This window comes from Pelecanus crispus, chromosome 1 (assembly GCF_030463565.1).
Source record: "Pelecanus crispus isolate bPelCri1 chromosome 1, bPelCri1.pri, whole genome shotgun sequence".
In the NCBI taxonomy this organism is placed as follows: Eukaryota; Metazoa; Chordata; class Aves; order Pelecaniformes; family Pelecanidae; genus Pelecanus; species Pelecanus crispus.
In genome coordinates, this window is record NC_134643.1 from 76181353 (window position 1) to 76209283 (window position 27931).

A 27931-nucleotide genomic window follows, 5' to 3' on the forward strand; every position below is an offset into this window, starting at 1 on the left:
TCTAATCCATTTTATATCAACAGCAGTACGTATGCTCTTCATATTAAATTTAACATTGAAGGACTGTTTAGAGGCATTATTTATAAAGCAAGAACCACCAAGTGAGCATTACAGAACTTCAACAAATGTTTAGCTTTTTTCCAGTATCTGTTCTCAGAAAAGATTCAGGGGTTGTCTATCCACTTGGTAAGTTTCTTCCTCTTCATTACTCAGGAAGAGTTAATGTCATGACCTCCAGCTTCATTTTGAAATACTGGTTGAACCGAACAATTGCATACCTATTCAAAGGGAGAGAGAGATTTGAAGTTAAGAGCAGACAACTCCCTACATGAAAACAGCCATGCTAGGCAGGACTAGTCAAAAGTCCACCTACCCCAGTACCTACTTTCCAACACTGACCCTTAGCAGCTGCCAAAAAAACAAATTAAGAATAGAGCAACCAATATTATGGTACTTCGTCGCCACCATCCCCCACCCCCAGCTTGCTACAGTTTACAAAACCAGATGCTGTTCTGGGATTATCAAAAGGTGCTGTTTTCATGTTTAATAGTTCTTAATAGACTGTCCAACAACTGACAATTACAATTCCAAAGAAATCTGATCTTAATCATTGCAAGAACAACATTTTATTCAAAAAACTGACACATTTTTGGGTTCTACCACCTGTGCTTTAACTTGGGGTTTTGTGCCATCTAGTGGCTACTAACAAGTACTTCTACTTGAGAGTGGTCACAAGAAATTCACATCTCATTTCCAAAATGACACAACTAAGCCTAGTAAACTGGCTTAGTGCAAAAAAATTCTAGAGTGGGATCTTTTACCAAGCAAAATGATTAATTTTATCATCTCACCCAGTCCCCAACAGAGAGATTAATTCCTCTGCTTGTTGCCATGAAAGACTATTTAAAAAAAAAATGCCAAAGACATCTACCTGAAACAGAACACCATTGGCCAGCATCTCAGGAAACAGAACTTAACATTCATTGGCATTACAAAGACTCTTTAAAAAAAGATTAGGAATTTCCAAGATCAATACTCCATGCAATAAGAAGTAAACAAGCTCTTTTGTACAAGAGCCCAGTTTCTTGCAGTTGGAAACGTAGGTCTTGCACCTGACAGACAGTACACCACACCAACCAACTTGGCTTTTATGCCTTTGTCTCTCAAACAACAAGAAAACAAAACACTGGATGCCCAAAACATTTACTCCTCTAGCTATGTTCCTTGCCTCATTATACTATGTGTTTTAGCCCAGGGGCGCATACTAGTTGAGCGAATTTTCAGCAACAAAAAGCACAGACAGACAGCTTTTACCGTCTTGTTTTCTCTTAAAAATTAAGAGTTATAGTATGGTCACACAGATCAGGTCCTGTTTTTCAGATCTCAGTTTCTGATAGACAGACAGGGTGTTGGACTATATGGCCCCACAGGTCCCTTCCAGCCTCAGGTATTCTACGATTATATGTAGCAAGCACACTTACCCTAGAAAATCAAAGTCAATGGTGGAATATTTGGCTTGAATTAGAGCCCACAATCCCCAAAAGAAGTGGGAAGCCTGGAGAAAAAAAAAAAGTTTAAGATTAACATTATATAAAATCCAACATGTAAACACATTCTCACATTGAGACAAAAAGTTATCTACAAGAGAACTCTCAAAACCCAATCTTTTAGTAAAGTTACTTAATACCTCTTTACCAAAGAGATTGGTAAACAAGTATTATAGAATTAATTACTGGCAATCAGGAGTAAATCCATTGGCCTGACACACACCTGAAAACACCTTAAAATGGCACTTACTGTAAGTACATGTGAATCTTTCTTGTACCTCTAGTTTAGATAACTTCGCCTGATCGCAGTTTGGCATTTTACACCAGCATCCATTAACTTTAGTTCGTATTTTCTCTTAACAAAGCTTCCACATTAACTGACCCAAGAGCGTTTTGCAGTATTTGTGCATCATGTGTGGTCTCTAGGCAGGTCTTGAACTGTTCTCTAAACAGAACTCTATCCTCTTAAACATTAGTATGACCATAGTTTAAAACTGACAAAACAATGCTATATGTTTTAAAACAGCCCACCAGCCTACTTTAATGCAGATCTAACTTTCCTAAACGAATGGGACAGCTGAATTTAACAGTAACAGTTGATAATATGGTTTTCAAAAGACTAACAGCAAACAAGCTGGCATTTTTTAAGGGCTTGTTTAATAATCATCTTCCTAGAACATGAACTTTATTTCCTCACTGCAACCGTTAGCTTTTTGCCAGAAAACTGAAGGTATTACAGTAACAGAGGAATGCTTGGATTAGTCAGAAAGAGGACAGAAATAAGACAAACTGGCTTCTTACCCTCAGTCCTCCTATGAATAGTTTGGCGTGTTATTCTTCAGGAGAAAGGAAAATAAAATTATCTAGCTATTGAGTAAAAGGTACTTTTTCTGTAACATTTCCTGTTACATCCTTATGCAAAACAAGATCAGGGCTAGTCGGAAAAACGTAACAAAAGTAGTATGAACCTGTAAAGTATCTTTAAAAAAAAACCACACAGAGATAAAGCGTGGGGGAGGGGGGAGAGACCTTCAAACTGCTTCCTAACAGTATAGGTCATTGAGGCATTCAAGGACTCAATGCCACACCTATTTGACGACTTATTCTACCTCCATGAATGATGTGGTTTTTTCCCCCTGAAGGACAAGGCACTGAAGCCCGGTGGAATTTTCTGAACGCAGATCAAAGTTGAACACGCTCATCCTTTCAAAGGGAAAGAACAAGGGAGTAAAGCTTTTACATGCAAAGTCTGGGAAAGACAGACAGGAGACAGCTTATGATGGACAACATACAGGAGGAACAGGGAGCAGACTCACAGAGACAGCCCTCACAGTCTACAGAAAGGCAGAACTTCCAGGGAACCACAGGAGACTACATGTGCACTTTGCTACAACTTAAACCACTAAGGCGACCAAAATGAAATCTGAAAGCAACTCCCTGCTTGCCAGGACACTGCAGGCAAGGAAAGAGTTAAGGTAGTACTGGAAGACTCTATAGTGACCCAATTATGTTTAAAAAAAAATTTTAAAACCCGAAGTATCCTAGTTTAACAAAAGTTTTATCTTACTTTAGAAAGGCTTTTAAAATCAGAAGATTTATAGGTCTTTATGAAGTACTACCTTGCTCTTCTGTCTTCTTACCATTACAAGAAAAAGTTCAACACAGACCCACCATAAGCTCTAGCCAACTCAGAAACTTGCCAGACCAGTAAACAGCCAATAGAAATACTCACTAAAAGCTCATCTCATTTTCTGAATGCTCACTGCCTCTTTCACTAGGAATATTCTACAGAGAACTTTTAATACAAAACGTAACAGAAAGTTTCCACAGAACAGGCTAAGGAAGTTTTTCTTTACATACCACAGCACTCAGACTAAGAAACTGGCAATTACATTTGTCCATAGAGTAGCAGGCTTCCCTATAGCATTTAATATATTCTAATCAACAGTTTGTTATTTACCAGTGCAAACTGATTGACTTGGACATATAGAACTTCAACTTCTTTTTCACTGACTTCTGTGCCAAATCCTTTATATTCTTTGTAGGCCTCAAGGTAAGATCTCAGCCATTGTTCCTGTAATTTTCTGTTAGGATAAAGGCTGTAGTCTACCTCATTTACTCCTAGAAAAAAGAAAGAAAAAAAAATACCTATTAGAATCTTACATTACTGGACTACTTCCCCCCTCCTCACCCCCAACACACACGCACAATTGATGTGGACAAACATCAGTGTTTTTACTTTGATCTGATTTTATCAGTTACACATTGGCAAGAAACTCACACACAAATCAGAGCCTTTGAGCATTCTTCAACATAGCAGATGATTTATGCTGTATATGTTTTCAGCCACATACATATTCTACTTGTATTCTGAAATTCAACAAGTTTGGCTTTGAGAGAAGCCTCAAGAAAAAGCATGTGCATTATGAAACAAAAACCCTCACACACATATCAAGTATTATGTATTTCATAAGAAAGGGACTTGTATGCAACAATGTCCAAAGCTGAACCCAGATATATATACATTGTCACCAACTAAGCTCATATTTCTGAGATGAAAAATTTATTAGAAGTCTACCTATCTCCTCCACAGGGTATTGGTAGAATTAGAGTTTTATCTCTACAACCATTTTCTTGTCCTATTTTTATTCCTATACTGGAGATGCTTACTCATAGGCCATATGGAGTCAGCCAGAAGTCCCAAACCTGGATCACAGATCACTCCCACTAGCTATCATTCCCAGAGAATTTGGGAATTCTCCTTAAGTCTTATTTTTATGAACAGTGCAATCCCCTAGCACCTAAACTCTTTCCTGTGTCAGATCTACTCAAGTTCAGCTTTGTAAAAAAAAAAAAAAAAAAAAAAAGCCACAGATTTTCACTGGATGGATAGAGAATACAGAGGTGAAGCACAAGTGTTCTCCACAGGCAAAAAAAATAATGTATCTGTGTGTTTAGTCTTCTTATTGTACTTAGCTCCTTAAAGATGTAATCAGACTCTCAGAAGAAATCCCAGATGAAAAATCAAAAGCTCTCAAATATATTTTATAAAGAATTTAACTTGCTTTCCAAAAAACTTAAATTACCAAGTATACACTCTGAATTTTTTTTTTTTTTAAGTTATCCAGACTTAACATTAAGTTTGTGAAACAACGAGTGGTACATTAAGGCTCCCAGTTTCACCATACTACGCTTTCCATCTATACTAATCATTATGTAGGTTTTTCCTGTTGCCCCATCTTCTGAAATAACACAGCATACACCCAGGGTTATTTCTCTCTTATGGAGTAAATGGAATGAGCATTCACTGAAAAAATTTGAACTAGTAAATGAGTAAGTCTCCTAGCACCTTACTCCTAAAATTTCATCTTTTTCCTACCACAGAGCCTTAGCCTTTACTTTTCATTTTAGGACATGACTCAAGGGCAAGTACCTAGCGCACACATGCAAAGCCACCAAAAAAACCACATAATCCTGCCATTTGGAGCTGTGGAACCACACAGTGCATTCTGAATATATACCAATGCTGTACAAGATACATTTGCAGTATTTCATTACAGTGGGATGAGTCTCCACTGTGTCATTTCACAGAAGGATACTGTGAAAGTTGTGAGTTATTATCTAACTCTATTACGTATCTACTCTGAGTATTTACCTAACTCTGCCAAAACTTAAGACACGATGTTCCCATTTCTGTGTTAGCAGAACTGCAAAGGAAGGGCATAACTGGCCTGCAAGACGAGACATTAACACATTTTGATACTGTCAGATGAACAGCTATATACATCTATCTAGATATACAGACAGAGAAAAAGAGAGTGTGCAAGAATGAGTTTGTTTTATAAAGCCAGTTTACCTTTACCTCAGAAATCCAATTTTTACCTGCAAATTCATTGAAGTGATTTCCAATGTCATAAGCCAGGTAGTTGTATCCAGAGTACTCGTAGTCTATGAACTGCACATCACCTACGTGAGACACAACAGCAGCAACATCAGAGTCCGTATCAAACGAAGTCACGGCCCTAATCCTTTGGTGCCCTTTGAAGTTTTGGGGGAAAAACAAAATAAAACAAAAACGCACACCCATCTTACTTGTGCCCCATTGTGTGCACTCAGACATTCCAGGGTAAGGCTGTGATTTTTATGATGTGATATTTCCTTGACTATTCATTCAAGAAAGCTCTTAAATAATTACTTAGAGCTTACAGTTCTATTTTTAAATCCTGAATAGCATAATTTCAATTTTAACTTCTACCACATGAGGGCATCCCTTACCTTCAAAGTAAGAAATACAGTAGAGGATCCTTTAAACTTTATGTAGAAATAGCAGATTAATTTTCCCCCGACTTAAAAAAAGACAGCCCTGTTTGTTCTCACACAAGCGTGTGACCACAGTGGACTAACACGTTGCAACATGTTGGTATTTCCCGCTTCCTCCAACCACACTTACAAAGCAAGACTATTCTTAATTATTGCCTTTTTTTAGCTGGCTTAAACTAGTCTCAGGAAACCATTAGACTATCCTCAAGTCCTCAAAACTCTGAAACTATGTAGCGTTATGTAAACAAGGACTGATAAAGTGGCAAACACAGCCCCAAATGTTTCCAAATTACATTTACCTATAGTGAAGCTGGGGAAAATGCTTCACTCAAGGTAACACAGCATTAAACCTGCTCAAGAATATCTACACCACATCAAACAGTCAAGACATTAACAAGATGGATTAGGTAAAACTAGAGCTCTTGTATTTTAAAGGAAACCAGCAAAATTACTAAAAATATCAGAAAAGGAAGCAATGGGTTAACTTAGGAGCTGTTCACACTAGAACATTAAAATGTAATACCTTACATTTCCCACTGCTATGCTGAAATGGGTAATTTTCACAATTGCAACCTTCTCCCTCTCTACACCCATTCTTTTGATGACTAGTTGTATATTTACTCAATAAAAACATACTCCTTCTATTACAATGAACAATTTTCTTAGCATGACTTAAAACATCTTACAGACACTAATGCTAACTATCAGAACTCCAGATCAAAAAAAAAAGTAAATCAAGAATAACGTTAAGTATGTTATGTATTTCCTAGACTAAGGATTTTAAGCATCTAATATACTACCTCCTTAAGATGTATTTGATGTGTGCAATATCCATAAAATAACAGCTTTGCCAGCTAAGTGTTCTGACAGAACAACTTGGTTAGCAGTGTTCCTTGCATCTATGCGGTTTGTCTTTACCATATTTGAATCACTAACACATTAATGTTTTCCAGATGGATAAATCTTCTTGTCTAAGCATTTATAATAGCAATTAAACCCCACAACACAAACAAAATCACTTAGTCACAATCCTCCAAGTCAGAGTTTACCCTTACTTCCACAGAAAGAGAGGATTGCTTACCAGGGTTATGAGGTTAAACTTTTTAGGCTCTGACAAACCAATATGCAAATGGCCTGCAGAGCAGCAAGCTCCTCCCAGGAAAATCTTGTTAGCAATGGAAAACTGAGGTTCTCTAGAACTCTGAAGGGACAAGAAATTTTACAGCAGCTGCAGCCAAGATCTTATAATATTGTCACACATTAACTTCTGCCAGTGCTGACTGGCAGATTCATATACTTGTATATGCTTGCATTTCCCACTGGTTCTTTAGTACTACTTTTAAGAAGAAACACCTGTAAGTTACAAGCCAGTCAAAATGCACAGCCCAACCCTGGTTAATATTCTGCTACACAACTGACTTCCTGAACCTCCCCCCTACACACACACCCAAACATTTGAAACGTTTCTTGTATTCAGAGGGTTTTCCTTCCTCCCCCATCTAATACACAAACATGACAGGTAAAAGTCTACTTGCAAAATATCAACATGAGAAATACTTTAAATTTTTCACATGCAAATTTCATCTTGTATATACCCATGTGCTATTCTGCATTTTTAAGTACAGCTAACATTTACAACTTAATTCCAGATATAAATAATATTATGTACAATAAGAAATTGAATCTAACAAGATACAAATGAAGCTGTTACCAGGCACTCTCCTAGGGGGAAATGCATGTGAACCTCCAGTCAATGCACAAGCAGCAGGGTGCATGCCACCACGAGGCAGCAACAATGGCATACCTAATCTGTAGCATATGAAGAAAATTTGGCAAACTCACATTTGATAACACAAAAGTTCAAAGTGAAAAAGTCCTGCATTTTTACTGATCTCTTTCAGACTTATGCTACTGTGGAACTCAACCTTAAGTTTAATTTTTGCATGAAAAGCTCAAAGTAAAGATGCACAGTTCTTTCTGTAAAACTGAAAGCAAGCAAAAACTCTAAGTTTGTCACTTCATAAATGCATACATGTCTCAGCTACCTTGTTTTAGAAGAAGCAGAAGAAACTTTGCCTTAATTGTTTAAATAGCCACAGTATTAGAAGTTACTTGTAAGATTTATTGCCGTTCATACAGGAAAGCCACTTATAAAAGATGTGGCTTACACTTGTAATTAAGCAGCTAGCTTTTGTTTTAAGGTTTTTAATAAGTACATAGAATTTGTACATCCCACTGATTTCACTGGGAACAGGCAGATCAACACGAGACTCCAGTCTAAGCGCATTTGTATTTTACTGAAGTGAGACATGATTTAAAACTAAGCTCTATCACCTCTCTGGAGAAGCTACTGTTATCAACAGGAATAGAGACATCAAGAGTATTGAACATTTCAAGTTGAAACACACTCCTTTCATCAAGGGGTCTACTACTGTAGACAACATGCAGTGTAATCTATGAAAACTACATAAAGACCCAAAATGGAATACATGTTGCGTTCCATATGCTAGAAATTTAATTTTTAAATAGATCAAGTAGTAGTCAAGAGGACATCTGTTAGATCTCCTCAGGGAACTGAAAGGTAGGAGGGTGACAACACCTCTCTCTCTAGCTGCTCTTCACTTTTAATGGTTTAATAAGGTAAGCACTTTCAACGTGCAAGTCCTAGCTGTAGTTACCACAGCAGAATGATGTATCCTGAGTTCCGTCCCATCCTGCTCATCAGGTGAGCCACTGAGGCCCTAGAAGACAGCTTCAGTAAAGACAATGATCTATGCTATGAACACACTTTAAAAAAAAAAATCACAAATGGGTCATATACCCAAAGAATAATTTTAGCTATAAATACCCAATATACCTTTGCAAAGAAGAAAAAAAAAAAAAAGGGTTTTAGATCAAAACCAGAAGCCTTAAACATACCTCAGTCTTCAGAAGCACTGAGCACCCACAGACTCCTACCAAAGATCATAGAAAACATTGGGTAGGCAGAGGGAATAAACAGAACAAAACTAGCCATCTACCTACACACTTCACTTCCTGGCAGGTGATTTTAATACATTCAAGAAGAGCACATACAGATATAGACAAAAGAATACTGATACTTGGTCTTATTGAATAGCAAGTATTTGAATACTCTCAAAACATTTTTGGAAACTCCCAGGTCACGTTGACAAAAAACCCCATCAAACTTTAAGAGCATCAGAACACAAGGTCTATAAATAAGCAGTACCAAGCATCAAGCATATTTTGACTATCTTGATGCCCAATTGTAATTAAGAGCAACGTGAAGCTCTGAGTTATATCCTTCAAAGAGGAGTTCACACTGATAATTATCAAGTTATGTAAAGTAACACTTGCAAATTTTCATATCCTGAGTGACTGCAAACGGACATTAACAAAACAGTGAGAGGCAGAGTTCTCTCAGCCAGCCACAGCATGAACAAATTCAAATAAGACGAGTGACACTTCATTAAATGAAGCTAGCACTCAACATGCTATTCCAGTCTCATAAGTAACATTTAAGGATATGAGACTGATTCTTCTTAAAAGCAATATGTGGCACAACTATGATTTTTCTTTCAAGTCTGAAAATTTAACATGAATTTAATGCAGAGGACAAGTCTAAAGCAAAGCACTGGGACAAGCCACAATCATTCTAACTGCATTGGACGGGAGTCCTAGTATCTGTTGATAGTCTGTAGCTTAAAAAACACGTATACACGCACCCACCCCATGCCTGGTAAATGTGCAAATTAAGCATTCACAAACAAAATCATAAATACAGTGTTGCTAAAAACCAATAAATAAGTTTGTTTGTGCCAGCTTCTGAAAAGCCAGATAAACACCACCAGCTTTGCTCAAACTTTAACTACTATTTTTTTGCTCTCCCCAGTAATCTAGAATACTGATTCTCTCTCTTTAGTTCCAGCTTAGGGTCACCAAGGTCTTTTTGATACACAGGAGCCTTTCTAGATCAAAGAGTAAATTTAGTAAGAGTACAGCATCACCAAGGCTGTTAACTACCTTCATATAGTTTGATGTCATTCCTACTGAAGTACATCTTTAAAGATTCTATTTTGTGCTCTTGCAAAATTTTTTGTATACCAATAAAAGCTTTTGGTCTGCTAAACGGAAGTCCAGCAATACATATTTATTTACAGTTAAAAGCTGAGCTTCCACTTCTAAAATCATATTCCTCATTTTAAGATCATACTAACAGACAGACTATTTTTTGCTTTGTAAAAAGTACACTGTAAGAAACAGCTTTCAAACAACATTCTACAGATGGCATTGAGGTTTGGTTACTATGAAAATGGTACCTGTTGTACCCAGATTGTAGAAGTTTTACAACACAGTACATGTGCAACATTCAAACATAAGTTTAATACATATATGTATTTCATATTTCCAGGTCTTTTTCCGCCCCGCAAGATGTTTACAGCTACCTTGAAACAGAAGTGCTTTATGTACCTCCCTCCTCCCCACCCTGTCCCCAAACACTAAGCACTCACACACTCGTTATTGTAGGATTGCTCATAAGTGATGCACTGCTGGCATTGTTTTTTCCTCCATTCTGTTTACAAAAAGAAAAGCATTTAGCATTTGTTTTAAAAGTAGGAACTTCAAGCCTATTGACCATGATGGTGAGCTGTTTAAAGGAATTCCTCTGATTTTTTTTGCAGCATGGTTCTACTATGAAAAGTGACTACAAAAAATTACTTATACCTCAATGGGTCTGTTATGTAATACTAAAACTCAAGCTAGTTTCAGCACTGAAAAAACACACACAATAACCATAGATTCATTTTTGTACTACGGTATCACAACTCCAATGTAAGACAAGCTGATTTTTTTGCGTACCTTCCATGCTCCCTCCCTGCCTTTTTAAGCAGAACTATAACCTACCATTGAAACTAAGTAAAGCCACTGAAGTTTCATATTGAATTCTTGGAATTTAAAACTGCTGTTGATAGCATTGTAGAGGTGTATATATACGTACAAATATGTATTTACCTACAGAACCAGTACTAGCAATTCCCTTCAAAATGGTATTACTCAGAGGGAAACTTGTATACAAACCACCAAAAGACTTTATTTTCTCAATTCACATGCATTCAGTGCATATCTGATGCAGAAATTCTGCAGAAATGCAGAAACACAGCCAGTTTTCATACTAGAACCAAGTCCAGCATGCTTTTGTTAGTTTTTATTTAGAAATTAAGGAACATAAGCTTAAAAGGTCAAAGACCAATGATGACTGATGGAGAATACTTCAGCTCCATTCAGTCATTTACTTCACACACTTTTGGCTTACGTACCAGTGTTATCAAACTGTCACAAACAAATATGAAGCTACTAGAAGCAACATGTCATCCTCACTTCAAAATAAAATCTTAATCTAATCTGATGAATTGGTTCCACTCAGCTGAGCTCAGATATTTGAAGTGGGAGGAAAGTTGTGCATTTTTACTGCACCATAGCTGTTTTAGTGTCAGAAGTTTGCCTTTTTTGTTTGTTTTAATGTCCTGTTTAATTGATTCATTTAGTAACCGAACCTCAAACCACTAAAATCCAGAAATTAAAGCAGCTGTGGGTTTCTACAAAAGCTTTATAGATTTTAGTTAAAGCATTCTTTAATAACATGAATTACAAGATAAATTTATTATAATAAAAGCAAAAATGTAATTAATCTTTGCTAAGATGTGTACTGCCTACAACTGTTTAAATCAAGTATGTATTTACGAAAGAAATCTTTACGAAGCCTATGTACCTCACGCAGGAAATAAATTGAGTCACAGAATGTAGTATTAAGTATCACTAAGATACTTCGCTATGAAAGTGTTTTCCCACAATCACAAACCAGAACAATACACACGTTATAGCAGATAATGTCTTCGGGTTATTTCCTATGCTCGTATGATTTTTTTTTTCCTCCAAAAAGCTTTACATGACTAGAATAGAATTAACAATTACATACTTTGAAGCCTAGTCATACAGTCAGGCTAGGGATTAACAAATTCATTAGAGTAAAGCTTCCGGAACACCAACATTCTTCCCCTGTACAGTAACATATAGATGAGAATTAGCTAAATAAGCAACTTAATATTTACACAGATATCACTACCACTACATTCGGTCTAAAAAGCTCAAAACTGAGTTCACTCATTAAAGTCAATAAAATGACACTACTGATGTAGCAAATGCAATTACAGAATAAAAAAAACTAAGCCACTACTTACTGTTTAGTTCAATACCTACCTCGTTTCTTGTTGTAAATAATATTCTTACACAACAGGTCATTGTGACAGAGTACCACTGGTGATCCTAAATTTGACAGTCTTTCCTTCATCCAGGCCATCTCTTCCTGAAGAACTTGAGGACTTGGAATGTCACTTAGAAACCTTTTCAGGTATAAGAAGTTTGAGTGTTAAAAGCATTTGTGACGAAGTTATTTTCCTCTACATTCTTACTTCAAGTAATTCAATAGACCTTATCCCAAACTAGAGGACTCTTTCCCCGGCACCATGGCAGTTAAATTACGACAATTATTTCCCTCTGTCCTCCCCAAAACCAATTCTCTAAAGACTGTCTGTGTTGTAAAGACGACAGCAGTCCAAAAATCAGGAGTAGAACTTGAACACAATCCTGTACATTTTTTAAAGGAGGAAAGATTAAAAGTGTTACAGCATTAATTTCATTCACTTTTTGCTCACATTACATTACTTCCTTCAAGTAGAATACACAGTAAATACTACATATCTATACAGAGGAAATTAGGACTCATTTTTTGTTCTAGTCACAGTAAATATGCTTAAGTAGGCATTTTTTTCTCTTTCAGACTTTCAATCAACCACTCAAATTTTCTCAGTTTTCTTAAGAATGTTACATTGTAGAAGAAAAAACAAACAAACAACAAAACACCCCAACTTTGCTAGATCATTCTTCAAGTACGAGGCAGCAAGAAGGACAGTGGCATCAGTGATTTCAAAGAAGTTCTGTGAAGAATGTTTTTAAGCTGCAATCTGCTTACTGAGTGACAAGAAGTTTGATGATATTGTACCAACACTTCCAAATTACAGTTTTAGCTTAAAATTTTGGTCTCTGATCCCTGAGAAACTCTGTCTTCAACTCCAGCTTTAGATTACAGTAATTTTATTTAGGTTAATGTAAATGTAAAACATTGTTCCTAGTTTTGCCATTCCTCTCATCCCAATCTTCCAGTGACTGATGCTAGAACCCTTCAGAAATATTTTCTTATTTTGTTAAGATCCTAAGAAAAAACAGTTTGATTTACAAGTCAAGAGCTATACTGGGATGCTAAAACCCAAATATAATTAAACCCAGGTGAAACTCCATGATAGCACAAGTCTAGAATGACTGCATGGATACCTTTTCCTCCTCTGGAAAAGACTTTAGGAGCTCATCCCACTACCCAAAACAGACTTTCATTAACTATACTTCTATGCCACGCAATTTCGGACAAATTTATAAACTGAACAAATACGGGACAGGTAAGAGGTGCAGGTTAGAATGAACAACAAACAGTACTCCTGCAACCCCAGGAAATATGCTTTCAGTATTCAGCCCAGAACATAGGTCTCAGTTTGGGAGACTGATGGATCTCTCAGAAGCTGTTGAGACACAACTACCTAAAGTACTTCACTTGACCTTGGTTCTTTAAAAAGAGTAAAGAAAACTACCATCATTTATTAAGTGTCCAATCAAACCAAGAACTGTATGTATATATACACAATATACCAAATGAATTAAAAGTCTCTCCTTATACTATTTTACATTTATATAGCTACTTCAGTAAACGAGAGCATGACGAAACTCAAAATTCTACAAACTTCAACATTATGTGGCAACCCAAACCTATTTTTTTAAGCATTCTTCTACCCCTCAACCAGAAAGAATGGGAAATCTGGAAAACACATAATGAAATACTTACCTTTTATTTACTTCCTCATCCATAAACTCTGTGGGTATGAGAGAGAAGTATTTCCCCATCTTCAGCCACAGATTAGATTTAGGGATCCATCCGTTATGTGCATGAATAGTATGGATTTTAGCAAGCTGTCTGGCAATGAGTCTAAAAAAAAAGTTTAAATTAATGTTATATTTGCAATAGATCTGACAGTCTTTATCATATTTTTCCCAGCCACAAGAGAAGACAACTACAATATATTTAATAGAAAAAAGGTAAAAAAAAATGCAGCAAAGGAATCCAAAGCGGGTTTAAATCAGAGCAGCACAGCTATAGTGTAGCATCTTTAAAGACTCAAAAGGTCATTAGAAGCACTTATTTAAGGGACAGGAGGCAGGAGGGATTGGAGTTCAGTTACAGCATGCATACTGCACCTGTATTTACAGTCTACTCTTCAGCTTGCTCAGCTGCCATTGTTAGGCAAAAACATTTCAGTGCATACATGAAAAGCTAAAATCTTAAGACATCAGCACTTTCTGTTCACTGCTAAGTTTAAAAAAATTATGGAAAACTATCTTGAACCTATTCACAAAAGGAATGTATTAAAAACAGAGCTAGGAGTACTTGCTTTAATGAAGTCCAACCCCCTACAACTCCACCATGTTAAACGATCTCCCTAATGGTAATATGTTAAATACTCACAATAAGCAGACCTCTAATGAGTATATAGTCTTCTGGGGAGGCAGCAAGGATCATTTGTTCAGCACTGAAATACCATGATAACTAAGATAGAGGACAGTGAGCTGTCAAGAGTGTGAACATCAACTTAGTGCAGGCTTATACTAGTATTTCTTTTCTGCCTGCTCATAAACTAAGCTCGAGATCCTTTGGGCCTGACAGAACACCATAAATGCATCACAGAACTTGAATAATGAAATAATTTAAAAAATAAAAAAAATAAAAAGCTTACCTGAAAATATCTGGATTGCATACATGCTCTGGATCCAGTGCTTCTCCCTGCATGAACTCGTAGCACAGGCCGTTATTGAAAGTACAGTACAGTTGAGGTGCACAGCCATGAGCCTGCAACACACGGAAACTCTTCACTTCCTCATCTCGATCTACTAAGAGCTCGGTCTTATTTCCATAGATCCTAACTAGAACCACATCATCCGTTATGTCACCCACGTAGCAGCCAATTAGTTTATTGGTGATTCCATCGGTGAACAGCTGAAAAGTAAAAGTAATGCATAAGCAACTCAGATCTGCATCTGCATTTTCAACATACAGGAAAAGAATGCAGGGTTATTCTTTAGTTCACAAAACACAAACGTTTACTAGATTGAGCATTTACAAAAGAAATCTAAGATACAGGAAAAACATGAAGAAAATTGCAAGGATTTTTCCCACTAACACATGAAAAGAGAAGAGGAAAATGTGAAAACATGCTACAGTGAACTGCAGAAATATTACATGTAAAAGGCAGTGACTGAAAGCTTGATATTGTAAAATGAGTTTCCACATAACCACTCTGAAACTGATGGATTAAAATGGCTGAAATCAAAGCCCCAACTAGACAGCAATCCTAAACCGGTACGAAAACAGTCATGAATACAGGCAGCATGAAAACAAAAACAGTTTTTATGCACTCCAGAATTTCTGTATTTGCTGATCAGTGCACAGGTAGTAAGATGCTCCTGGAGTTCTAAGGTACTCCTTTTAAAAAGCAAAATTCAGGTGAGAAACACATCAAGTTCAGTGGTTATGATCATCCCACTAGCCTTGAGGTTTTACTGATTCAATTCCTAAAGTTGCTTTGGCTCCTCTACAAATTTGAGACAGTACTTAAAATTCAAGACCTCATTGTCCCAAACAGGGCTCGTTTACCCGCTGTGCAATAAGCCAATCTTCACACACTGAGACAAGGTATTGTTTTATCCTCAAAGTTGCACAAGTTTGGGTGCAAGGTGGTAATTCCACAAAGCTAGCACACTTACCAGAGTTTTCTCTAACATTTATACATTACAATTAACACACCACACCTATCTACTACATAATCATTAAATTAGCTAAGCATACTTGCCTCTTACTGGTCCACATCCTCTTCGCTTAAATTTAAAGGTACAGTATGATTTTAACTTACTATGCATGCTCAAGTAGAGTGTGTGGAGGGTAGTCTTTCTAGTTTTTGAGTCAGTGGTCACTATCTCCCCATGCTGAAATTACCTTTCCCCTACTTTCCTTCTTGGCAGATCCTTAGTAACTCTCCATAGTTTACTAGTCAAGATGATAATAATACATCACCTTGTGTCCTGTTCCTGGACAATTTGTCATTAGCAGTCTATTAACCAAAAGCGCAGATAGGGTAGGGCCTTAAAATGGATATTCTATAGTAGCATCAGCTTTGGATAAAACCCCAGTCTTCAGCCCCAAGTACCATTCCAAATTTAGAAGCTGACAAGACCCACCATCCTCCCACTTTACTTCATAACTGGTACATGCCATTCAAAATATTACAAAGGCATTTAAACTCCTTATCATTAAGCTGTATATAAAAGCAATTTTTAAAGCCCTGAAATTTACTAGACTTTGACCAGTGTCATCACTGATGCCTGAACATACTGAAGATGAAGCAAGTAACTTTCTACAAAAACAAGAGTATTATTTGAGCATTACATTTACATCTAATGACAACCTACTCACTGCCTTTCAAATAATGATGGAAGTATGAATACTACAGGTTCCTAGCTATGGAGGATGGGGGTGAAGGGGGACACGACAGTGGGGGACAGGGACACGCCACACCAGAAGAACCCCACTCCTTAACTGCTGCTTCTCCTTTCACATTTGATCATGAGACCTAAAATAGTTATTATACAGGCTGAATTCTTGCAGATGCTACCTGACAAGCAGACTACAGCCTGAGTTACTGGGCTGTGCGTACCCAGTTGCAGATAGCCGAGCATTTGAAATCCCGCTCAATGCCTGCAAGAGTAACACAGCAGTTCTTGACCTCCTCCTACAAACTGGGACAGTTTTACAGCTCAGAAAACAGTTGTTTGGCACTTTCAAACTCTCTGCACTCTGTTGACCCAGACCGAATGCTTAAGAACTTGCTAGATGAGCATTACCCACACTAACTGTAGCTGTTAGGTAAGTGACTGAAAGGCAAGACATTAACATGCTCAGGTGACAAGCAGCATCACAAGCAAGAATGGCAATGTTTTCATAACTACTGAACAGCCTCCTGCAACCTTAAGCATAAGCAGTAAACAATTTAAAGTCAAGATTCTCACAGCAACTATATTCAAGTATAATTTTTTTTTTTTTTAGTGGTTACAGTCATACCTTTTCTCCCACTCTGTTGCCCCCAAAAAGCTAATTAAAACTCAATTTAAAAAGAACGAACTCTCACACAAAGCACAAAACCTCCTTTCAGGACTCTGCACTAAAACGAGTGAGCAGCAGGAAGTAGCTTCAAGTTGGTTAACATACACAGTTATACATTCACAGTCTTCCCTTGGGTGGACATCTTGCAAGTTTAATTTGACACCTTTCTTTAGGAAGTGCTTTTATCATTAGTTCTCATTTAGTTAATTCTTCTGGCATACACACAAGAGACAAATGGAGATACAGTCTAAATACCTTTATTAGAACTTTTTCAAGCTATGTAGGCCCTTGAAGCTGCAAGCAGCTTTTATTTAAAGGCAACCTGAAAACTCTGGATAGAATTTTTTAAATTCATAATTGTAATACAAGTCAGAAAATCAGCTGAAAATTGAAAACTATTTATCAGAATTAGAATACTAAGTATTCAATGACAACAATTTGAATTCCTTATTCAGACATCATCTTCCCACACACCTTTTCTCCCTCAAACCCTAAATCAGGCCCAGAACAAAAATACTGACAAATTGAGAGGTCTGTTGCATTTCAGACCTTATATTAAACATCAATGTTTAAAGAAAAAGTACTTTTTTTTTGTCAACAGGCAACTTCTCTATAGGCATCATCATTCCTTAGAACCTTGGACAGCTTTGTTTTGTGGGTTTTTTTTTTTTAAAAGTCAAACACAATTCAGAAACTTTGACTTCCCCATCCCCTTCCAAGAGGTAGTCTTTGTTTTGAAAAGTAAAGTAGTATCATTCAAACACAAGTGACAGCTTATTTCCACATCTCAGGGATTTGGAGAAGTCAAGCATCAGGAACTACTTTTTTTTTTTTTTAATTCACTGTGGAAGATGATGTATTTTAGCTATTCTGCCTTGCTTTCCTCAGCACCCCTATGCTATGAGGTGAACAAACTCAACAAGAAATAGCTCAAGGTTCCTGAGGAGAGGTGCAGATAGCAGAGGATATGAAGGTACTCCATTTTCTTAGACAGTTATGAACACTTAATCTTGCAGAAGTAGGTTTAGCAAATCACATACCTTTCATCAACATGGGGCAACCATAAATTCAAATAAACCTGCTTACAAAGCATCCTTGATTGATTCAAAATTAAGACTTTGCAATTTATGGGCACATATTATTACTAGCTATTACTTTAATAACCCATAATAGGAGACAAGTAACAAAGAATCTTGTCTTAAACAGTCTTCACAGCAACTAAATATTACAATGTTAATCAGTGCAACTAAGAAAACTATCTGTTTAGCATCATAGATACTGGTTTTCACATTAAAATGAATACAAGGGTACTCTAACACTACCCTATTCTTTTGCTTGACACTTAAGCAGATGTTTTAAGTTTTCTCTGTGTACATAAGCATATGTTTGCAACAATGCACATGCTGTATCAAGAGAAGGATGATGTGTTTGAGCCATCTTATACAATTTGAACAAGCAGTACTTAAATGTGTTTCAAGTATGGCTTGTAAATCACAAATTACACCTTTATGTTATAATGTATTCATTCATAACCTTCCCCCTTATAGGTGTATTGTCACAGAACTATTTAAATCAGAAGGGACCTCCTGTGATCATCTAGTTCAGCCTCCCTGCTAGAGCAGGGCCAAATAGAGCCAGTTGCCCAGGACTGTGTCCAGTGAAATCTCCAGGAATTCTAAAGACTCTGCAACCTGCTTGGGCAACCTGTTCCAGAGTTTGACCACCCTCATGGTAAAAAAGTGTTCTCTTGTGTTCAGATGGAATTTCACATGTGTTTTAATTTGTGCCCATTGCCTCGCCTACCACTGGGCACTGAGAAGAGCCTGGCTCCCTCCTCTTCATTACCTCCATCAGGTATTTATACATATTGATAAGACCCCTGCAAGCCTTCTTTTTTTCAGGCCAAACAGTCCCAGCCCTCCCAGCCTCTCCTCATACGAACAATAGTGCAGTCCCTCAGTCATCTTCATGGGCCTTTGCTGCACTTGCTCCAGTGAGCCGGTATCTTTCTCACACTGGGGAGCCAAGAACGGAACACAGCACTCTAATATGGCAAAACAACGTATAAGTACTAATTCTCATACATTCTAGTATAACTCATTAAAAAGTTTAAAGAATACTTTGCAGAAGTAGTGTTGAGCCATTGATCAAGTTAAAAAGTATCTTGCCTGCCACACATAAATGAAAACTTCTGAAATCTAACATTAGAAAAAGCTCTTATCCTGTCATTGCAGGACCGAAAGAAAACTGAAAGTTCTGTTCAAATAAGAGCGATCAAAACCAGTAAGTATAAAATTCACTATCCCCTCTGAAGAAAGAGAGGTCTATTGTCTTTATTGAATGGCAAAGGCAGCAAACAAAATAGGTAATCATTCCCAACACACAGTGGCACCACTTCAAATCACTGGAGCCTGTGCTACCATTTTCTACTTCTTACAAAACAACTCTCTAATGAAGCTTGCCTTTCTCTCTATACAAAATTGTACTATAAAAAAGACAAGGCTCTAAGGTCATCAGAAATAGTGATACTACCAAAAAAACCCCAGACTTTAAGTAGTACTGATGCAAATAAACAGTAAGAATTTGTTTTGCTTATTCTGTTAAACAGAAACTTCTGGCCACTGTACAGGTTTTGTCATAGTGCACAGGTCTATTATCCCCTTAAAACAAGTCTCATTAGTGTTAATAAAAAGAAATCTACAGCAAGGAAATTGAACTCCCTCAACTGATAATTTAGGAACTCTACTTATTAGCATCTATTTGTAACATGCTGCTATAAGTAATTATTTATACCCAGGAGCATTTTAGTTATTGCTTCTTAAAAAGGCAGAAGGGTTTGCTTACTTTTCTAATAACATTATCCAGACTAGACAATTTCCATATTCCATCATGAGAAAACATCTAGTGTTTTCTACCAGTGAAAGAACTCAATACTCTCTTTATTCTTTTATTCACAATGTCTTTACTGTAGCATTTAAAGAATCAGCTCAGAATGCCTTGCCTGAAACGTAAACTGAGATGCAGCAGAGCAAAACAGGAATTCTGTAACAAAAGCACAATCAGTTGAGCAGCATAAGCAGAAAATGGACTCTGATGACATGGATAACAATCAGTAAACTCTCAAGACCACATCGAAGATGATGGAAGAATCTACAGAATGTTATGAACAGCAGGTAGAAAATTCTGGAAATAAATGAAGAAATACAGTGAGCCAACAGAAGTCAAGAACACGATGCAACACAAAAAAACCAGCAGCAAGATTCTGGTACTCTTGTAATTTGATTATTTAAATATAATTAAAATTGTTATATGTATTTACCACACATCGCAGTAAGTACTTTCAGGTGAGACGACACAAAGCTAAAGCTAGATTCCAAAAACATTTCTAGAAATGGTATTTATACTGGCCCACAGTCCAGTCAGAGATCTAGCTTGAAGTCAGGGCTTTCTAGCTCTTGGGAACAAATATAAACTGTTTACTGAAATGCAGAGTGAAGGCGAGAAAGCTACAGATAAGCTTGAGTCACTCAAATGCATTCTCAGAAAGCACATGGTAGAAACAAGACATGCCAAGTGAGTCCAGGAAGAGCAGAGAAAACTCAACCAAGACATGAAGTATCTTTGAGACAGTTTACCCCAAAAGCACTCTTATCAGCATTGATCAGGTTATTAGATTCCTGAAAAGGGCTTGTGATGGATATGTTCCCAAGAAAAGCTTATATCTAATCCTATTGTTCCAGTTGTCCAAAAGAATGAGAAGAATTGGAACAAAATTACAGTCACACATAATAAGCATGAAGAGGCAGAAATATAGTGTCACGGAGCAAAGTAGAAAGCACTTATCACTCACAGAAGAGATGTAAAATGAAGCAGATTTTTTCCTTCTAGACTGTTATTACATCCACAGGAGAAGAAATATAGAAAGCAGTACTGCACTGCTGTAGAAACAGAACAGTGATGTGAAGTTTCAGCATGAACAAGTAGGCATTCCCCCAATTCTGCTGCTGAGCCCTGTACTGCACATTAAGATCTCCAGAAAGGAACAGATTTTTAATACATGCTTCTTTAATGCTCACAAAACTTCCAAGTTTGTATTGTAAGATGTAACTTCATTTCTTCTGGAAAAGTATATGCAGGCACATGCACAAGTATACATCTCAAGAACTTTGTTTCTTGAAACACAGCTAGTTACTCTGTAGATATTCCTAAAAGAAGGACAAAGTACATGTAATGGAAAATGCAAGCCTTAGGTAAAGGCTTATATTCAAAGGCATATATTCAACAGCGCTTACAAGAAACATCATTTAAAGGTCTCCAGGCTCTGGAGCTGTATCCTCTAGATTGCTACACCCAGCAGGTGAAAGCCATTGTCTATGTGACTTTGGTGGTCAGATGATCATGAACAAGACCATTTGGTGTTAAAAGTATCAAGGCTAGCAGGGAGCCAGTAAGTTAATAGCACCATTCTATCGTAAGTTTGGCCGTAGGCTGAACTAGCCGTTTTCCACTGAACTCTCGGGGTGCTAATCCATGACAGCAGCATGGAGAAAGCAACACCACCACTACCTATGCTATATAGTATCACTTAAACTTTTTTTTTTTGCTATCAAACCATCAACACTGCAGCTTCAAGGAAGAACTTGGGGCAGGTGGGAGGGGAGAGGGTGTGTTTCATTGTTGGGGTTTTTTTTTTCATGCTTTGGGTTTTTTTTTTTTTTTTAAGGTTTTAACTCAAGTTTCACATCCTCCATATTCTCAATATAAAGAACATTTCATTCAATAGTCTATTAGAAAATGCTGTAGATATGTCACCCCTTGCAAAGGCTGGTTCTGATCTAAATGCGTGACAACATGAGAAAGCTTTTTTCTTTTATGTCAGAAGAAAACCCCAAAGAGAAATTAGATATTTTTCATCTTGTTCCTGAAGAATATTCTCCTACCTGAAAATAGTCAACATCAGGTAACCAGTTAAGACTTCTGAAGTGGTGAATTGTTTTAGATCTTTCTTCATATTTTGTGATACTGATGAAAACAGTTACAGATAAATAAAAGAAATTATTCTAATAGAAAAGGAGCATAAGATTTTATCCTAACTCAAGGAATTAATTTGCTGCTCCTCCCCCTGGAAGATTTTGACACACAATGGCCATGTAACAGTAGGGGGGAAAAAACAGGAACTAAAACATCTGGGATATCTACCTTCCTTTCCAATGTTACAAGTCTATACTGTAAGTTATATGTCATTACATAGCCTGATTCAAGATGTGTCTAAGCAAATATCAATTATCTGTAAATAGAACCAGTCATCAATACAAATACACCTATAGCATGCACAACTGGATTACATCATGCACTGTGATGTGGCACATCAATTCCATAAAACGTCACCACATGCATGATTGCTGCCCCACCCACTGATACCACAAAAAACCCCTTTACAACAAGGAATTATCAAGCTTCCTCAGAAGCTTAATAAGAATGGAGAAACCAGCCTCGCCTCAAACAACATCTAATACTTCTCTACACATCGCTTACTGCGACACTGTGTTCAAGGCACATGTCAAATTACAGTTTTTCCACAACGCATCAGCAATGCAGCCCATTCTGCAACTCTTAACTTTTCTTATTCTTTCCTTCACTCGTCACTTTTCTATTTAGAGATATTAGCACTTCAGGATGTTAATCTGTGAACTCAGTCCTTCCTCTGTAAGTGGTAACTACTTTCGTAACTGCTAAAGAGCAGGATGTCCTAAGAACACCTAAGCAATAAAGATACTCTTGAAAAGTGTAATGATACAAAATAAAAAGTTAGTTTACTTTGTTTCCCACAAACTAACATTTTCTGTTTCTATTCAATTATTTCAATGCTTTAAATCCCACAGTCTGTTTAAATAAACTGTGAAATATTCTAACTAGTTCAGAAATCTGAACCTAATCATAGCTTGTTATAACAAAAATAAAAAGATCTAAACAAGCAAAGAAATTAGAGCAGCAGCCAGAAAATACTGCCTGAAGAAAAGCTACTGAGCTCAAGACAGGAAGGAAAAGCAAAGAGACACAGAGAAAAGCTAACCTCATCTATATTAAAAAAGAAAAAAAAAGTGGGGGGGGGGGGGGGGGGGGAAGTGTTTTGTTCATGAAAGTACAAACCTTTGTAAGCATGGCTCTATCTTGTGTGCTCACATTTCATAGCTACAGGAACAAATTTTTGCAAAGAATTATAAAATGCTGCAGTAGTAAAGTCATGCAAAGTGTTGATAAATGCAAAGACACGTACATCTTGGTAACAAAGACACAGTACCAGAAAACAAGCAAGGTCCAATTATTTCAGAGAATTAAAAAACTCCAAAACTTAATGACACTTATTTGGAGGTGATCTGGCACTAAGTTCCAGATAGAAGTTTGCAGTATTTAGGGTGGGGGCAGAGTTTTACTGAAGAATTTGATTCCCTTCCCCACCCCCCATTTGGGCCAGGACAAGAGCACTGTTTGCTAGCATATCTTTTCTATCATTCTAGATTTCTGAATGATTTTGCAGCTGATTTTTTTTTTTTTTTTTTTTTTTACACATAAGATACTATCCTGGTCTATCTAAATAATGAAGGTGTAAATTAGCACTGTCAATATTAAGCCTCCTCACCGGTAAAAACAAGCAGCCTTTATTCTCAATGTTAAAGATTACTTCAGAATGGAAAGAAATACAATTGTTTTTCCTGTACCATAACATTACACTGCATTACATTAATCTACTGAATCCTTCATTATCACCAGACCTCCAAGATGCAGTACAGGTCATGGCATAAAAGGTTCCTGAATCTGCTCTTACTGAAGCGGTCACTATCCTTCCCATACTGTGACCGAATACTGGTCCCCCTTCAAATACTAACACAAATGAATCTCCATAAAGGGGGATGGTGGGGTGGGGGGTGGTGGTGGAATCTTATTATGGGCAACAGATTCCAAACTGTGATTGTATTTTTACATTAGTAAGGGTGATACAACTTCTTTAAAATAGTAAAGAGATAAAACAATTTTTATCTTTCATTAATAAAGAATTGTCCCAAAAATATAAAAAATGGAGTGTCCACTGTCACCATTTAAGCTGTTCACTAATTCAAAACAGGGTTTGAGTTTTGAAGAGCTTGAGTTTTGCTTATGAAATCCCCCCCCAAATGTTTCTCATGTTCACTGCAATCAATTTCTCAATTTAGCAAGCACTGAGCTTTTCAGCAGGACAGTTAGGAAAGAGGCCTCCAGAGATCCCTTCCAACATGAACTACTCTATGATTTTATTACTAAAATCAGCTGTTACAGAATGAAAAGTGACTACTGCAAGAAGCACAGATTTGTTTTAACGACATTGCTTTTTATTAGTGTAAAGCAGAGAAAGCAAACCTCAACGATTTAAGAGTTAGAAAATATAACACCCAGTTCTACACAGCTCCTAGTACATCCTCAGAGGACAACTGCACAAAGTATCTATCCGCATGAAGATCAGTGTTTAGACAGGAAAATTTTGTTTCTCCTTTCCAGTGTAAAAGAACTTGAGTATTTGTACTGTTCTGTAGTGATAATATTCACATATAACTTGACATAGAGGAGATACATTACAGTAGACCTGCTTGTGATTCAGCATATAATTGGCAATACTTACAGATTCTACAGACTTTCTGATAAATTATGCAATAAAAGAATCATTTAAGCACTGAAGATTTAAATTATTTTCATCCTCTGTCCTACACATGTTCTATGCTAGGATGCAAAAAAAATTAAAAGTGTTGAAATATATTCATTATTTTAGATACTTACAAATCTTACAGAAAGTGAGGATTAAGCTTTAAATGTTTTTGACTACACTGTTTCAAAATTGTTTAGCTGACTAAACAATTTGACACACAACAGCAAATTTTTGCAAGAGAAGTTAATTAACTTTTTAGAAGTCAAACTCTGGACTCTTCAACTTCTTACTAATTGTTTTGACCCAAGAAATACTAAGAGCAAAGGTAGCTAATAGCAGAGTTCAACAAAGGAATTAGTGGCTCGTTCCACCTATCAACGTTCTTTATCTGCTTTGCTACGATGCTGCTGTTTCAGATTAGTCAAGCATATTTTTCCATGCAAGACATGATCCTGATTTTCCTCTCCCTCCTAAATATATGCCCCTCTAACAAGGGGACTCCAAGGCAGGCAGACCTTCTGTTTGCTCCATCCTCTTAACAAAAACAGTCATCTTTCATTTCAGTGTCTTACTGTATGTGAGGCACGTGTAACAGATTGCAGCAGCAATGGTGGTAAAATACAACTAGTTTAAAACCACATGCATCCTTGCTTGTTATATATGCATAGCAGTTATACACAAACTAAAGAGTTAAAAATAAAAGGCCACCGAAGAGCTTCATGAATAGGATGTTCTTCTGCTGTTCAAAAGGAAAAAAAAGTGAGTTGAAAAAGTTAAAGTAACTTGTTTGAAACAAAATTCAGACAATTTTTAGACAGAAACCTCTTACCACAGACAGTAATCTATTATTTTACTATTGCAGGACCAGACAAATCAGTCCCTGTTCTACACTAATGGTACCGGTGTTTTTTATTCTGTTAATTGCTTCTTCTGAAGAGGGTGACAGAGGAAGGAAGCAGCATTTTTTTTTCCTTAAACCTACTAGAACTTTCCCCCCCAAAAAATGTTTCCGTTATCATTTATTAGCATTCCTGTACAAAAGAAAGAAAAATATTCTGTTGAGAAGTACCATCATCAGAGAACTGAAAGAACAAAAACATGTTTAACTTTAGGGAGTCCTGCAAGGAGCAGGGATGGTCTTTATGGGTCCCTTCCAATTCGAGATATTCTATGATTCTACAAACTTTAACAACCCTGTTTCCTATTACATGTTGTAAAGCTATTTGCATTGCACCTCAGGATGTCGGGACTGTGCTTAACTTAGGGCTACAGCCCTCAAAGAAATTACTTAGAAAAATCTCATTAGCTTTATTTTCATACTGACTGGACTGGCATGTGTCGAGTTTCTCTTCCTATCAAGAAACTTCACAAAATTTCCACCAGTTTACGTGCTAGTACATCGACGCGCTCAGTTTTTCTACACAAATTAGTTCCAGCAGCTCTCGTCAGAGGAGCTTCACTAAAATAAGACACTTCCACATATCAACAGATGCTGAACAACGCGGTTTAAGAGCATATAATAAAACGCTCAGCTAAACACAGGCTGCAGCTGAACTGCTCTTTTAGCCAGGTGAACTGACTGAAGGCTTGTGCTGGGGCAGGTTAAGTATATTCTAGAAGCACAAAAGCAGCCAATCCTCAAGCAGATGACTCGTCATAAATATGAATGATTGCTCACCTAGAGAATACCAGAGACTACGCGGCGGTACTCCTGCACACGGGCAAGAGGAAGAGACGCAAGCAAGGACGTTACCGGGGCTGAGATACCGTCAGCCGAGACCCGAACGCCGTGGCGAATCCACGGCGCGTGCTTGTATTTGTTACGTGCGACGGCGCGGGGAGAGCCCGCCAAGGGCTCGGTCGCCCATGGCGCCCAGGGGAGCGGCGCGGGGCCCGTTACCGCCGCGCCCGCCCGCTCCGCGCAACGGCAGCGCAGGCGGCGGCAGCGGCCCCCAGCCGCCCCCTCCTCCTCCTCCTCCCGCCTTCCCCCCCCCTCCGCCCCGGGGAGGAGGGAAGCCCCCCGCCGCTTTACGAACACGCCCTGCCCGCCACGGCCCCGGCGAGGCTGAAGCTGACGGCGCCCTCCCCTTCCCCTCCCTCGCCGGCGCCGCATCGCAGCCCTCGGCCCCCGGGGCCGGCAGCGGGCGCCGTGCGTGGGGCGGGGAGGCCAGCGCAGAGCCGGTGGGAGGGCTCTGCCCTCCGCTAGCGGGGGGCAGCCGCGGCGCAGCGGGGAGGGCACGGAAGGAGGAAGAGGAAAGCGAGCGACGGGAGGAGGAGGAGGGAGGGCCGGGAGGGGGGCAGGGGATGCTGCCGCGCCGACACGCCCCGCCGCCGGGCTGCCTGGCAAATGGGGCTCAGCGCAGGGGGCTGCTCGTGGAGAGCGAGGAAGGAGGGAGGGAGGGAGGGAGGGGGAGGGGAAGGACGCGAGGCGGCAGCTCCCCCGCACAATGGCCGCCCGCCCTCCCCCCTTCCCCACGCCCGGGCTGCCGCATCCCCCGCCGCGGACCCGGCCGCAAGGCCCCGCGACGCGCCCGTACCTGCAGCGTCACCTCCTCGGGTCTCCAGTGGGGCCGCAGGCGGCGCAGGAGCTGCAGGGCGCCCTGGCGGCAGCCGGGCCCCTCCCGCTCGCTGACGGTGATGTCCAGCTTGGGCACCTCCGGGGAGCCGGGCGGGACGTGGATGTAGTTGGACATGGCGGCGGCGGCGGCGAGCGGACAGGCGGGACGCGGCGCGGGGCGACAGGGGTGGGCGGCTCTCGCTGGCGTCTCCTCCGCGGCGCAGCCGGCAACTGAGGGGGAAATTTCCACTTGGGCTCTCGATAAAGCGGCTCCACCTCCCCCCGGCTGCGGCGCGGAGCAGCCTGGGAGAGCGGGGGGGTGGGGCCTGGCGGCGCCCTCCGCCTCCCCCGCGCCCCTCACCTGCCCGCCCGCCGCCTCCGCCTCCTCCTCTCCCCCAGCGCCCCCCCGCCCTTCCTCCCGCCGCCCTGAGGCAGCGGGGGAGGCAATTCGGGTGATGCGTAAAAGCTCCTCAGGGCCGCGGAGGGGGAGCCGAGGGGGCAGGCGGTGCCGG

General features: G+C 38.9%; 1 protein-coding gene across 2 annotated transcripts; it reads right to left on the minus strand.

The window, feature by feature from the left end:
• On the minus strand, positions 1–27555 carry ETNK1 (ethanolamine kinase 1). 2 transcript variants are annotated; one of them, XM_075715759.1, is made up of 8 exons: positions 27400–27555; positions 14765–15024; positions 13819–13959; positions 12126–12268; positions 5430–5513; positions 3508–3668; positions 1482–1555; positions 1–278 (listed from the first exon to the last, which is right to left on the minus strand). In XM_075715759.1, exons 1-8 carry the CDS (start codon positions 27553–27555, stop codon positions 206–208), a joined length of 1092 nt encoding a protein of 363 aa, XP_075571874.1. In that variant the 3' UTR covers positions 1–205. The 2 variants fall into 2 exon arrangements, with proteins under 2 accessions (XP_075571874.1, XP_075571880.1); XM_075715765.1 differs by lacking the exon at positions 13819–13959.
• Positions 27556–27931: the final 376 nt, after the last annotated feature.